The 14,537-nt window shown below is 49.8% G+C and overlaps 1 protein-coding gene across 1 annotated transcript in view; it reads right to left on the bottom strand.

Annotated features, from left to right (window-relative positions):
- The window catches only part of NTF3 (neurotrophin 3), a 64,304-nt gene extending 51,501 nt beyond the window's left edge, over window positions 1-12,803 (bottom strand). The window contains exon 1 of the mRNA XM_003820329.5: window positions 12,494-12,803. Within this exon, the coding sequence (XP_003820377.1) occupies window positions 12,494-12,511 (18 nt within the window). The 5' untranslated portion in view covers window positions 12,512-12,803. The remainder of the gene's footprint in view (window positions 1-12,493) is intronic.
- Window positions 12,804-14,537: the final 1,734 nt, after the last annotated feature.

The following is a 14,537-nucleotide window of genomic DNA, read 5'->3' as shown; positions in this document are numbered from 1 at the left end:
ATTCATTCGTTTGCTCATTCATTAATTCTTCCATCAATCCAACCATCAGCCATTCCTTTCTTCATTGAACAACTCTTTATTCAGAGCCACATTGCAGCCGGAGGGATCTTTTTAAAAACAAAAGCTTAATTGTGCCCTCAGAGTTTTCCATAGTTCCCATGCGCCTGGGAAAAAAAAAGTAAGCTCCCAGTTGGCTCCCGCCCACCTCTCCACCACACTGGATATGGGATAGGTGGGATGTTCTCTGTTCATCCCCTCCCTGGGCTTCTTTCAGTTCTTTAAGTCCCTGCTTTCTCTCACCTTGGGGTCTCCTCCCACGGAACTTCTCTACCTGTAACTCTCCTCTACCCCATCTCCTCCTACTTTCACCAGTGATTACAAAACACATCTCAGGTCACCAGGAAGTTTCCTAGTTACTTCCCAGGGTTGTTTGGCTCCATATCTGTTGCTGGGGACTCCTGCTCTCTCTCCACATTTGTTGGTTTGGGGAGAATCTCCCTTTTATCTCTGTCCCAGCCCCTGCTCACGCTCTCTTTCTGTGGACAACAGTCACAGACATCAGCATACCACAGGAAAACACATAATCGACAATTGGAAACTTACTCCTATTCCTCAACATATTTTTTTGTCTTTGTCCAAAAGCTGACCGTCTCTAATGGCTCTATCCTTGACTGTGCCTCTGTCGAGCAGTCCCCAAAAGAACTAAGGAGACTTGCTGTAGACAGACAGTAACTTTATACAGCTGCCCCAAAAGAAGATGTAAACGTGGAAGAGGGAATGGGAAGATGTATTCTTGATTCAGACAAGAGCCAAAAAGTAAAAGGGAAATGTCAGAGGATTACAGTGACGAGCTGAGGTCTCTCAACCTGTAACCCAATCCAAATTCAACTTGATTTCCTAGGCATGCTAATAGACCACAGTCTAAAATATCTTTCTCTCTTGTACTCTCTCTCTTGCCTCTCCTCTCTCCCTGTCTTTTTTTTTTCTCTCTCTCTCATGCACACACACACATCAAAAGGCAAGAATATGCAATAAATACACTGGAGGTTTCCTTGGTGGTGGTTGAAATGCTAAGAAAGACAGAGAAAAAGAGACAAGGAGTAAAAGAGTTATAGAAAACAATCTTTTCCTCATTTTAATCCACAGCTACCAAAAGTCTCAAATACTCAAAGAAAACCTCCATAAAAACAATCATGGAATGATTTCTAATGTGAAGGAATCTTAGATTTGAGCTATGAACAATGCTAGAATACTAATACAATTTCTTTTGGGGTAGCTATCTTGGACGCAAAGCACCATGCACATATATTTTTGGAAGGAAAGTCCAGGAAAGCTCTGGAGAGGAGTAGCATGCAGAGGTTGCATGGAACATTTCCCCCATTTGTATTTTAACAGCACCCAAAACTCCCCTGGGGAAATTCTCTCTCTCCTGCTGCATGTGGGGTCATCAGCACAGGGCCCTGCATCCAGGTATCCTTCCTGCATGGGATCCAATTGACTCTATTGCTCTTGACAAGCTGGAAACCAGGAAACCACCTCCCACTGCATCCAGGAGTGGTACATGATGCAGGGTCGGGGATGGGGGGGCCCTTACATGACAAGAAGACCAACAGCCTTGCTTTGAGGATGCGGAACCCAAGGCACTGGGTCACAGGGCAGGACTGCCAGAAGCTGGACTAGACCTCAGGCCCTCCAGGTTTCTGAGTTTCCAGTTCATAGCCTGTCCCACAACATCGCGCAGCTCTTAGAAGCCTCTTCCTAAACACTGGGATTGCTAAAAGGAGACCCATATTGGTCTTTCCCAAATCCCCCAGCCTATAAGGGCTCCTCCTTCCTCCAAACTCCCAAAACCTCTGTAGTCCCTACCACCCAGATGCCTCTTACCAAATATCTACTGCCACGTCCTATAGTCTGCTTCTCTGCAAATCTACCCTGTATTCCCAAGTAGACTGCAAGGCTGTTGAAGGTAAGGCCTTGCTTTGTATCTCTTGGTATCCCACACGGCACCTTGCACAGCGGCTAGCAAGACTCAGTGGCAGCAGAGTGGCCCCTTACAATAATACTTTGTAAACAGATACGGAAACCATCTGACAGATGTGCTATGTTTTTTAAAGGCTCCCTTCTAAATTCTAAAAAAATTACTAAATAGGACTCCATGTCTGTTTCTCCTGGTGTCCGGATCTATTAAAAACAGGATGAGAAAAAATAAATGCCTCCTTGAGCAGGAGGGACTCAGGACAGAAGTGGACAGTAGATGGCAGTCTGTTCCTGTGTCAGAAGTGGTCACAGAGACAATACATGCTGTATAATTAGAAAGGAAGTAGAAGCACAGCTTAGGGGCCTGAGGTGGACTCACCCCCACCATGCCACGAGCAGGGATACTTCTGAGAAGTACCCTGGTGAGCATGCACACCTACACCTCCCCAAGCCCCAACACCTGTACAACATGCGTGTTCCCCCGACTCTCCCCACAAGGACCAAGGGCTCCCATCACAATGGTCTCTGAGCATCCATCACCCTAGCCCTGGGAATTCAGGGACAAGAAAACCACTGTCATGTGGAAGTGGAGACCATTCCTGGACCCTCCAGCTTGCTCCTGAGCCAAGAGGATTCTCAATCATGGTTTGTGCTAAAAAACAACACCTGAAGTGGGAACCCTGTATTCCATCTTCCTTGCTTCCCTTGTTCTCCCTGGAGCACTATGATTGTAACCTGACTGCCTCCTTCACCGGTTTCCAGACCCCAAGGCCAGCAGCACTACATTCATCTCTGCATCTTCCCCAACATTTAGCACGTGACCACCAACAGAATGCTTAATGAATAATCTGTACACGTGTGTTTTGAGTTGCTTTCCGAGTGTCTAACGAGGAGTTATCCTAATGCGTATGCAATGACACCCAATTCCCTGTGACCAAGAGCCCCAATTTGCAGGAGAACTAAGCAGGCTAAGACGTGGGGAAGAAAGGTCTCTAAAAGGGAGTAAGAACAGCCTTTTCTGGCCACCAAGCACTGAGCATTCATGACCTTAGCCTTGGGACAGGCCAAAAGGGGGATAAAGGTAACACTGTTTTGAAGCCCTGGCAAGGTGCACTGCCTCTCTGAGCCAAGTTCCTGGCACTGTCAAATCGCTACTGCACATTCTGAGCTCACAATGACCGGTCACGCATTCATTCACTCAACACATTCCTGTGGCTGTCGCTATTCAAGGTGGGGGACACAAAAATGAAAACAACAGATCCCTTTCTCTGTGAAGTTCATATTCTAGGAATGCAAATTAAACACAGGCTGCTAAGTGGCATCAGGAGGCTGGGAAGGGAGCCCCAGGCTCTCTGGGGAAATGCAGGGAGGCTTCCCAGGTTAAGCAAATATGTGAAGGAGGATTTTAATATCATTGATGATGATGGAGGGGTAAGCATTTGAAGCACAATATTTCTACAGAATATATCCTCCAATGCTATCTCCGATTCAAGAATAAACGTATCAGTTGTACAGAACATTTCCCTCTATATTTAGGCCATTTGAGGTATCCCCTTCTCCATCCGCGCATTTGTCCAGATTTTTCTACTAGCTCCCAATTCTCACAATTTAATTAATGATAAGTCAAGAAAGACCTTAGAGATAATCAAAGTCAGTAGCTCTTAATAGATGAGGAAGTGAGACCTAGTGTGGCTCGGGGACTTCCCAAAATTGTAGTTAGCCTCTGTTGGAGTTAGAGGCGGGGTCTGATCTCTCTGCAGAGTTTGGGATCTCTCTGATTTAGCTTATTGAATTCAGCTACCCACAGACAACTTTAATCCCACATAAACCTCTCGCATACTCCCAACTTCCAATCCAAGATCCACCACGAATCTGGCAAGCTTGTTTCTTCAGTGCTTCATAAACATGCACTCATCCATATGTTCAATGACTTATCTGGCATCACATAACTTAATTTCCTCCTCCACCCCCTCCAAATCACTCTATGTAAGTCCTCTAGGCCAGCAGGGTTACCTGAAAATCCCAGGCATGGGCCACAGTGTGGGGCCGAGGGAGCAGCGGAGTCATGGAAGATGTGATCTGTCACGCTGGTAGGGTCCTTGTGACCCTCTAGTGAGTCCAACTCCTCCCTTTTCCAGGAAAAGAGGCCCACGGAGGGAAAGTGATTTGCTTAAAGTCACACAGCTAGTCTGGGCTCTCTGCAGGGAGACTGTGGCAAGCTATTTAAGGTAGCCAGGTGGGTGTTAGGAGGACTGGGCTTCTTCCCCACCATGGGACACACCTGTTGGGAAAGCAGGTGATTTCTAGAGCTGTGTCTTCCTCTTGAACCCAGTGGAAGTACCTTATGAACCATTAGAAGCAGGTCCTCTAGACGTGGGATGAAACTAATCTCAGACTGAGAACTCGAAACAAACTCCCTGAGGGATCACTTAGAGCCAGAGAAGGATATTTTTAAATGCTGGGGTCTTAGATCTAGAAACAGAGGGAAGGGGGAAGTAAATTGCAAGAACCTGGCTATCAGTTTTTAAAAGGCTATATACTCCATATAAAGAAAAAAATTATCACCCTACACTTGAAAAGTTATTTTAAGCAAAGTAAATATATAATTTTTGAGTACCTATGGTATAATAGGCATTAGGTTAGTGTTCAACATTGATTTGTACATGCAAATATCTTTAAGCAACAGAACAAAGTCACCTGTCCTTAACTGTCTTGATGATGTATATGTGGTAGTGATGGTGGGGAAATCAGCGGAGGAAGAAGGAATGAGCCTTTAGTCACAATCTTCAAACAGGGCAACATCCACCCCAAGAACCTGTTTGGCTTCTCTACTTCTGGTACTGCCCAGAGAATGGTGTGCAGTGGCAAATCCTCAGCTGGAGGGCTCTACAGCTGCTCTGCTCTGCATCAAACACAACCTGGGGACCTCAGTCTTTAGCAGTGACCCCTGCCCCCCAACCTCCCAGCAAGAAACCTACCTTAACTTTGGCCCCAGTCTAAATGGTGTGAGTTCCCTAGCCTATCAAAGAAAGCCATCTTCCAAATTCTAAAGATACCTCATGCTCTCCATTCATATTCTTTTTCACTTTGATTCTGTGCAATTCCAGGACTCAAGAATGCTGGGACCTACCACCTCTCGTGGGCGTGTGGATCAAAACCAGATGTCCAGCTCCAATTTTATAGAGTTTACAAGGAGGCAATTGTGGCTTAAATCAATATCCGTATTCTGTAAGGGCAGATTCCCTTGTCAACAGAACAAGAGGTAAAGGGAGAGGGCCAATGGAAGCTGAGACAGATCTGACACATGCTTGCCAGCAGGTGGCTAGAAAACCTAAACATTTGTCTTGCACATGACAAGGAGGCTTCCGGGGGCGGGGAGCAGGTTACCCTATGGGGTGACCAACTTTGCAGAAGAAGATGGACCCAGCTCCCATCTGGATGACATCACAGAACATAAAAAACAGAATCTGACTAGCAGGTGATGGGCTTGGGATGCCACAGACTTCAGGCTGGAAAGCCAAGAACATCAGCATACCCCTTAACCTCACATAACCTCAGTACCCCCATCTGTAAATGAGATTATTTTGAGTACTGAGATAATGCCATGTAATAGCTGTAAAAATGCCTGGCACCCAGTAAGTACTCAAATATTAACTGTCATCATCATCATCATCCATCATCTTAAAGATGGATGCTTACCTTGGTCAGAGACATTGCCACTGAAAGACATTCACTGGGAAGCTGAATGATTAGCATCAGACCTACCAGAAAGCCAAATCCCACCCCTTTCAGCTCTGCACACCCTGTGTAGGCTAAGCCAATGTTTAGAGCATTCTTGGCCAAAAGGAAACACTCTGGCAAATTTTTTGCACGCCTTTCTGCCTTTGACTCAGCCATTCCCCAAAGATAAAAACAGGAGCTCGTTAAGGGCGTGCCAGGGTGCACTCCAAGTGAGGTAATTAGCACTGATTAGGTAGGAGGATGTGGCTACTGTGGAATCCTACAGTGGCAGGGCTGGACTGGGACTGGGAGATCTTCTAGTTCAAGCCCTTCATTTACAGATGGCAAAGTCATGTCCTAGAGAGAATGTCCAGGGTCACACAGTAGCAGCTAATTAGTGACAGAGCCCAGTCACTGAACCTGGTCCTTCACTTCTAAGTCAGGCAGCTACCTGCTGCCTCAGGCTACTGAAGGTCACCCTGGCCTGGGCTCTTGTTAGCTACTGTTTCCTCCAAAATCTCTGGCCTTGAATGTTGGAGAACCTTAAATCTTCCAAAAAATCTCTGACTGAACAAACCCACAAAATAAATGGGGCTCAACAAATGTCTTCTCTGGAGATGTTACTAAAAAGTGAGCAATCACAACAGACCACACGAAATTTCACGTCAAAATCTGTTCTGTTTCAATGACATCACGGTCAGTCATAGGTTTGTCCTGTGAGGACAACCAAAGCTGCAGCAAGCTCTCCGTAGTTCCCAATTAATCCTATTTGAGAAGGACCATGGCACAGATGAGGACATGAAGAGCAAATGCATTCTGACCATGTGGGGGTGTGTGCAACCTCTAGCCTCTCAGTATTTTTAGGTAAAACAAAAGACTGAGTTATGGAAAACTATTAACAACAACAAAAAATACTGTAACGCTCTGGGGCCATCTACATATGTTCTCACAGGTTCTAAAATGAGTCCTCTGAAAGACTTTTTTTTTTTTGTCCAGCCTCAATCTTGTTAGAAATCCATCCAGGCAAGAATGAGGTAATATCTACACTGGCGTCATACTTCAAAGTTCAACATGCCCATATAAAAACGATCTGAAGGAAGGTGTCCTCAACTTTTTTCTCAGGCTGGCCCACCTGTAAGAAGCAATCCAATGACAATCCAATCTGAGCCAAGCATCCAGATACCTGCCACCCATAACATAAGCTCTACAAATGCCCCCTGTCTACCCAGGGCAGCTCCTACGCTCACATGTCCCCCAGCACGCACGCACGCACATCCTGTGCTCTCCTCTTACTCCACACACGCCTGTCCACGCACAAAGTACATCCACAGACCTTATCAGCAGCACCACACGGGGCTTAGGCTTGTCTCCAGTACAAGATTTGGTCCTTTTCCAACAAACTCAATTTTAAATAAAACTAAATCTAAAACCCTAGCAACGGTCATTAGTTCAACATCCCCAACGCCAGAAACTGCCTGCCTCGTTAAAGAGTAAAACAGCAGCGGGTGAGGCTTGAGGCAGGGTGGTGGGCTCTAAAGATCTTCTGTGTCAGCCTGCATCCCCTCTCTCACTTCCAGGCAATGCACAGACTTACATTCCCTCCAGTTGGGGTGGGAGTGCTGTAACTGCTCGGGAAAAGGTCTGGAGAAGCTTGTAGCAGAAGCCGCCTGCTCCGTCAGGCATCCTGAATGTAGGGAAAGAGGAGAGGCCTGAACATCTGATATATCTGGGAGTGGAAGTGAAGAGATGGGAAATGTTATGTAATTAAACTCTGCTGGCCTGTCCCGCCTGGGGAATGTGAGACCCATCAGCAGTGACCTCTTCCAATCAACTTAATTGGCCCAATCTCGCCAAGAAAAGCAACAGAATTAGTTTAGTGCCTCTTGGAAATAGCTTAGCTCCTGACTATTTATGGCCACTGAACTCAAGGATGGGAGCCTGACTCTGAGCCAGGAGTTGACAGCATGTACTGACTTCTGGGAGGAATCGGAGGTTTCAGTGTGTTTCCATGCCCCTCTACGTCTCCATCTTCATCTCTGGGGAAAGTGGCTGTACCCAACTTGCTGCACTGGGCACAAAGAATTTCAAAGACCCAAAGCCCAGGCTTTCCTCTTACCAGGCAGGCTAGACTTTGCTCTTCTTTTATTCAAATGGTGCCTATGTCAAGGGCAATTATTATTTTTGCTGTTCTCCAAGTCACATTTCTTTTGGTGCTGTGGTCTGCATAGCTGATGTTAAAAAATAAAGAAATGTCTGTCTCTGATCATTAATAACATTGATTCTTAGACTACCTTTCCTCTGAATAGCTCAAAGATCTTAAAGATTTCCATCATCTATAATCTAGGCTTGGCTGCCTCCAGCTTCTGGATGAGTAAACTGAGGCAGTTATAAAAAGTTTTATTTACACAACGAGTGGGCAGTAGAGATGCTGTGGGCATCATGATTACTGATTAAGTTGCATTGTAAAGAGAAAGGGGTCCAGATCCTATTTTCACCATGACCTACATACGTGCTAGTACCTGTATTTAATTACATTTCATCTTTGTATAGCTGTATACAACTAAACACACCAAGTTTTGATGGGGGAAAAGAGGAGTGAACTTTCCTCCTCCTTGAGTCATTATATTGCCCCTTTACAAAAAGAGAAACAGAAGAGTTATAGAGATTAAAAAGGTCCCCAAAGTCACACTTTTCCCAAGTGGTAGAACTGGACTAGAACTAAGACATTCCCAATCCAGTCTTGCACTTCACCACCCTGCCCTCAGAAATATCTGCCCCGGATCTTCTGACCAATAGTCAAGCCCTATATAAACTATCTCTTACACAGATGAGTTTCCCTCTCAAAAATAAGGTAGACCCTTAAAATGGCACAGCTGTAACTTCATGAATTCAAAAATGTCATGAGTCAAATAAAGTCCTCCCAAACATATGCCCAACGGTGGTCAGAACCTAATCAAATGGGGATCCCCATCGTCTGCTCCAGACAGGCAGATGTGTGCATCACAAAAGCACAGCCTTCACTCTGTTCCTATCCAGTTGCCTCACTAGTCATCTCAGGGTATGGACCCGATCAACGACACCTTTGTCTCATTCCCCAAAGTCTACGGCCCTTCTTTTGTGTACACCTTTTTTCGCTAAAGATGCACATCTGAGTATCCAAGACAATTTTTATCCTTCCCCAGACACACAGAATTCCTGCAAAAACACATACTGGCACCCCCTTCACAAGAGCCAGAATATCCACCCCTCCTATCCACCTCGCTAGTTTTCTCCCAGTTACGTTACTCCAGGCCAAAGTGCATGTGCACGCACCTGCACGCACACCCACCCCCCCAACACACACTCAGGTTAGCTTTACACTCGTAGCCCAGAAAACATCAAAGATGAACAAACGCTCCCAGTCCATCTCTTCCCTGATCATGACTTCACCATTCTCCAGCTCCACATAACAAGTGTCATTCCAGCTATGAAGGAGGCTCTGTGTACTCTTAGAAACTCAATCCTCAAAGGGATCTGGACCTGCATTCTGACCTGAAGTGCAGCACCCTCCAATTCCCAGCCCACACCCCACACAAGAAACAACAACACCGCCCAGCTCCCTACCCAATACACAAAAGTCTACATCATCCCTCTCTTTATGCCCCACTTTTTACAAAACCAGAGATATATTTCAAGTCAGCTTCCCTTTGGCCCCCAAGATCCATAAACATCTCTAGAAACTGAATTATAGACCTTGAAGAAACCTCAACAAGCGTCGAGCTCTGTCTATTTCTGGCAAAATTGCGTCAGTTTTACTGAGCCTGGAGAAGGAATTTTTCCAGGGCAGTGTGCCATGCCCCAGTACCCAGCAATGGGCTGAGCATCCAGTAGGCACTCCATTAGCTTTAATTGATTATCAATATGAACTGGTGATAGTGAATTCTCCTATTACATAAGAAACCCATTACAAAACATTATACAACATGCATCCCTGACACCAGGCACGGATAGTGCATTCCTCTACTTACTTCAGTCTTATGCACACATCTCTTCCTGTTCCCACCCAGTGCCAATGCACAAGGACTTTTCCCCTTAAATGTACATCCCTCATTCTAAGCCTCCTCCAATTCTCTTCTCTCTGGGGAGGAAGGAGGGGGGAGGCAAACACCAACTCCAACCCGGTGTCCTTCCCTGCAAATGCTTTGTCTTTCCATAAAGAGGATCTGAGCTCACACTTTTCTACCCCCTACATGCCCTAGTACCATTCCAGCCAAATTTCCCAGTGCACCCTCATGAAGTTCAAACCCGGTGCTCCTCAGATAATCTTTCCCCACCCCCCACACACATCCCTTTGGTAATCCTCAGGCGCCCAACCTTTCACATGCATCCACCTTTCCCTCACACACACAGCCGCCCTCCTACACCACACCCACTCCATGTGTTTGTGCAGGCATGCACAAGCCATCTGTCTTCAACAGGCTGCACCTCTCCTCCTGCTCTGACACCCTTCATAGGCACAGATTTCGCATTAGCTACACCTATGTTCCTGCAAGCTCTTGTCTCCCGCTAAGCACACAGATGCCCATCCGACAGACTCCCCAGAAACACACACCTCCCAGGCACCAAAGAGGGATAGGACTCCAGCTTTTTTGCCACCTTCCCCTACACACACACACACACACACACACACACACACACTTTGGAAAAACATCCCCATCCCTCCCTGACCACTCACTCAATGGTCACAATCTCACTCCATAGATAAGCATATCCCATTCACACACAACCAAACCCTCTAAGTCCAGCTACACTCCAGTCCTCACCAACACAAAATCCCACACACTCTCCCTAGGGGAAATACCCCAGACTTTCTATCTCCCTTCAACACTGTCTACCGGAGCCTGCATTATTTTCCAACCCCCTTACCTCCTAACACGATACCTAAGTCTGCGTGTTTGCGCCCAAGGCAGAGGGGGTTGGAGTTTATCCTCCACATTCTACCTCTCAGCTTTCTTTGTGTGACATGTCAGAAAGGAATTGAGGGCAGGCGGGAGGCAGGCTGAGTATGCTGGAGAACTTCTGAGTGTTGTGAAAACAGGACCGCTGGAAAAGTCTCCTCTATGTTACAACTTTCTCCCATCCTGACGTTTAGGACAGAGCGCTTCCACGTTCTCCTCGCTCGCTGTTTTGCGGGGTAGGAGCGGGCACCTCTTTATTTAAAAAGCAGGTCGCTCAGTGCACTCCATAATCAGCTGAGTTACAAACATCAGGCTCCAGGAGAAACACCCACCCCTTCCAGGCTCCCCTCCCCTCTCAGCAGGCCCCCGCCCCCACCTCTTCACACACATAAACAAGTCCACAGGCGCACAGTCTCCCGAGCTCTCCAGCTCTGAGCCCGGCGCTCCCGGGAGCAACCTCCGTTCGGACTCAGAACCCGCCGCCCGCCGCCAGAGGCCGAGGCCAGACGATCTTTTCGGTGTTTCCCCCACCGGCAATCCCACCCCAGCCTCGATGCCAGCAAAAGGGATCCTTTCTAGTCCACAGCCCCGACACCGTCGGACGCAGGGGTCTCAGTGCCGTGCATCTGAAGCGCAGACGACGAATGAACGCAGCAGCCAAACTCCCGCAAAGAAGCAGCGCCTCCTGGACGCGCACCCACTCCCGCGGAGAGCAACAAGCAGAATCCTACTCCCCCATCCCATGCCCTCGGCCCTCGCCCCTCGCCCCTCCTGTCCCTAACCTTCAACTCCCAAGCGTCCCAAATTTCATGAGGAGCATCCACCACTGAGTACAGCTCTGGGGCAATGGGGCAGTTCGGTCCGTCGTGGGACCTTTAAACTCCGATCTGGCTGGCTGCGCGGGTGCCCAGGTCTCCCGGCCTCCCACGCCACCGCTCAAAGTCCGAGAACAGGCTGGACGATACCGCAAGGAGATCCCCGGGGATGGCCGGGCCCGGGTGCCCGCCGCTCCCCGGAGGGGTCCCAGATGTGCGGGCTGCGTACGGAGCTCCAACATCTGCGCAAAGGCCCAGGGTGGGGTGGCCACCGGGTGGGCGCTGGCCAAGAGGAGCCCGGGGCGCGAGGTCTTTTCTGAAAAAACCCTTTCGGGGAACTCCAACGCAGGTACGCGGCGCGCGGCAGTGAGTCCCAACTCCCAAAACTGGAACGCGAGGTTCCGGGTCCTGAGCTGCGCGTCCCCTCCCCCCAGCCCACGCCCGGGCCAGAGTGGTGCTGGGGCGAGCTGAGAATCAGGCTCAGCGGCCGGCAGAGTGCAGGGCGTGTGCAGGGGAGCTGCCGCGGCACCTCCCCGCCCGGAGTTCTGTCTGCCACCCCCTTTTGTTATAGGATGCGCTAGGAGCTTTCTCGGAGGAGCAGGCGGGTCGGTTGGGGGTGGTGGGTGGTTGATTCTGTTGAATCTCTTTCCTGCTCTTTCGTCGTCCCCATTTCCCCTCGCCTGCCCCTACCCTTTCCAATCCAGGTCCCTTAAACCTGATCACTTTCCCAGATTGAGGGAAGCTTCTTGGGCAGCCGAGGGACAAGAGGGGAGGAGGTGGAGAAGGGTGTCCGTGTCCGTGTGTGTGTGTGTGTGTGTGTGTGTGTGTGTAGGGGGGTGGCTGCGGTTGCGCTTCGGCCTGAGCAGATCCCAGCGCAAACTTTGGGGAAGACACAAGCCCGGGAAAGTGAGTGAGCGCGGCGCGATGGGGGTGGGGCGGGATGCGGATCTGGGGCCCCCCGCACCAGTCCACTGGAAAATCCCTCCCCACGTGGACCCCCATCCCCAAACCTGCCCACCCAAGGTGCCCGCCGCCTCCCCTTACCGTGGCAAAAGTAACCATGGCATCCGTGTGGCCGTTTCCAGGGACGTCGACATGAAGAGAAAGGTGGACGCGAGCTCGGTCATTCAAAGTCTCCCCCACCCCGCCGCAGCCACTACCCAGCAGGGGAAAAAGGAGAGGAAGAAAGAAAGGAGAGAGAAGAAAGTAGTTGCGCCGGGCTGCGTCGCGGGGCGGTGCGCGGAGCTGTTCGGAAGGGAGAGGAGCTTCAACTCTGAGTCCCGTGAACAGAATCTGCGCGGTTATAACCAGCCAACCCGGCCAGATGGCTCCGCGCTCAGCGCCTTAACCCCTTCCGCGCCGCGCCGCCCTCCCCCGCCAGCCCGCGCCGCGCCGCGCACGCCCGCGCCCCAGAGCCCCTCCGACCTCACTTCGGGACCCGTGGCGGGGAAGGGGTCATTTCTCCTGGCCCCTCTTGAAAAACAAAACCAAACCAAACAACAACAGCAACAAAAACTTCCAAATCTGTAGTATTCTTCAGTAACCCCCACCCCTGAGTTCCCTTTTGGAGATCCAGGAAAAAACGAAACATTAAATGTATCGTAACAGGTTACATGTTAGTGTCTTCAGCCTTTCTTAGTTGTTCTTTTTCTTGAAATTTTTCTTTTTGATCTTTTTTCTTTCAAGATTTTCTTTACAAGGCATTAGGGCCTTTTCCTGCCTTTTTCCTCAGGAGGATCAGGTCTGAGGCGTAAACTCCTCCTCCAAACCTTAGACCCTTCCAGCTCCAGATCTCTCCCCACCCCCTACCAAGCCCACCCGCCACTCCTCCCCCCACCCCACAGCACGAACACGCCCAAGGACAATCGCTCCCCGGCGAACTCGCCGCTCCCGGGGACCCGCACCCAGGACGCTGTGTCGGCGGTCAAGGGAGGTCAAGGTAGAGGGGCGTGGGGGCGGGTGGTCCGAGGGACTAGGGAGGGGCTGTGTGTGCGCGCGCGTGTTTGCGGGAGCTTGAGTGTGGAAGGGAGAGGGAGATGGATCGCAGCCTCCCATTTCACCCATCCTCCAACTTCTAAACCCCTTCCTTCCAAACTAGGATGGGGCCCTGCAGCTAATCACTCGCCCAGCACCCACCAGTCTGCATGCGGGGACAGCGCGAGAAGCAGGAAAGGCGAGCAACAAACAAACCTCTTCGTGGCGCCCCGAAAGTAATGACGCTCACTTCCCCACCGGTGGATTCATTCGAGGAGAGGATAGGGGGAGGGGGTCAAAATCTCTTATTTGGAGATAATTTTAGCTGCCCGTTAGACCTCACTTGCTCCGAGCCGTTCTCTCTAAATTTACCAAGTTAAGTCATCTTGATTTCGCCCATTTGCCATCGAGAGAAGGGGGGAAAAATACCACCTAGTGATCAACGAGAAATCGAGAGCCCGGGAGCAGAGTTTTGCCCTCTTGCCCCCTTCCCGAGTCCTTGCGTGGTGGACCTCCGCTCCAAGCCCCTCATCCCTTCCTCCCTGCCACTTCAGCCGCTCCTCACATCATCTCCTGCCAGGACCTTTTGACTCACGCGCGACTGGGAAGGGCAGCGAGTATCCCGTTTCCTCCCTGCCCTGTCGTCCGAGGTGTCTAATAAGCAAGCCGTTCCGTGTTTCGGTTAGGGCCCAGGTTCAAAAAATCCAAATACCTTGAAATTGCTTGAGAATTTGGTTAAACATCGGAACTGCACCCACCAGTTCAGGACCAACCGGCCGCAGAGAGTAGCTGGGGGGTTGGATGGGGAGGTGGGAAGGGAGGGGGGAGTCTGGGGCTGCGTACTAGATAGATTGTACCTGCCTCATCATTATCCTGGCTGATGGGGGTTGCCACATCGAAAACCGCCAGAAGCGCCCACCGAGGCCCAGGGGCGTCACCTCCTGCGGTCCCTCGCAAGGGTAGGGTCGTCCTTCAGTGGCTCCCCTCGTGCCAAAATATCGACGTCTTCCTCAGGGCCAGAAGAGGCTGCCGAGTCGTTCCCTCCACCCCGCCACACAGCACCATGAAGGTTTGGATTGGGCGTGCTCTGTCGGGTTCTGCTTTTCTCCCTCTC

Source organism: Pan paniscus, chromosome 10 (assembly GCF_029289425.2).
Source record: "Pan paniscus chromosome 10, NHGRI_mPanPan1-v2.0_pri, whole genome shotgun sequence".
Classification (NCBI taxonomy): Eukaryota; Metazoa; Chordata; class Mammalia; order Primates; family Hominidae; genus Pan; species Pan paniscus.
This window is presented reverse-complemented; position numbering and strand designations above follow the sequence as displayed.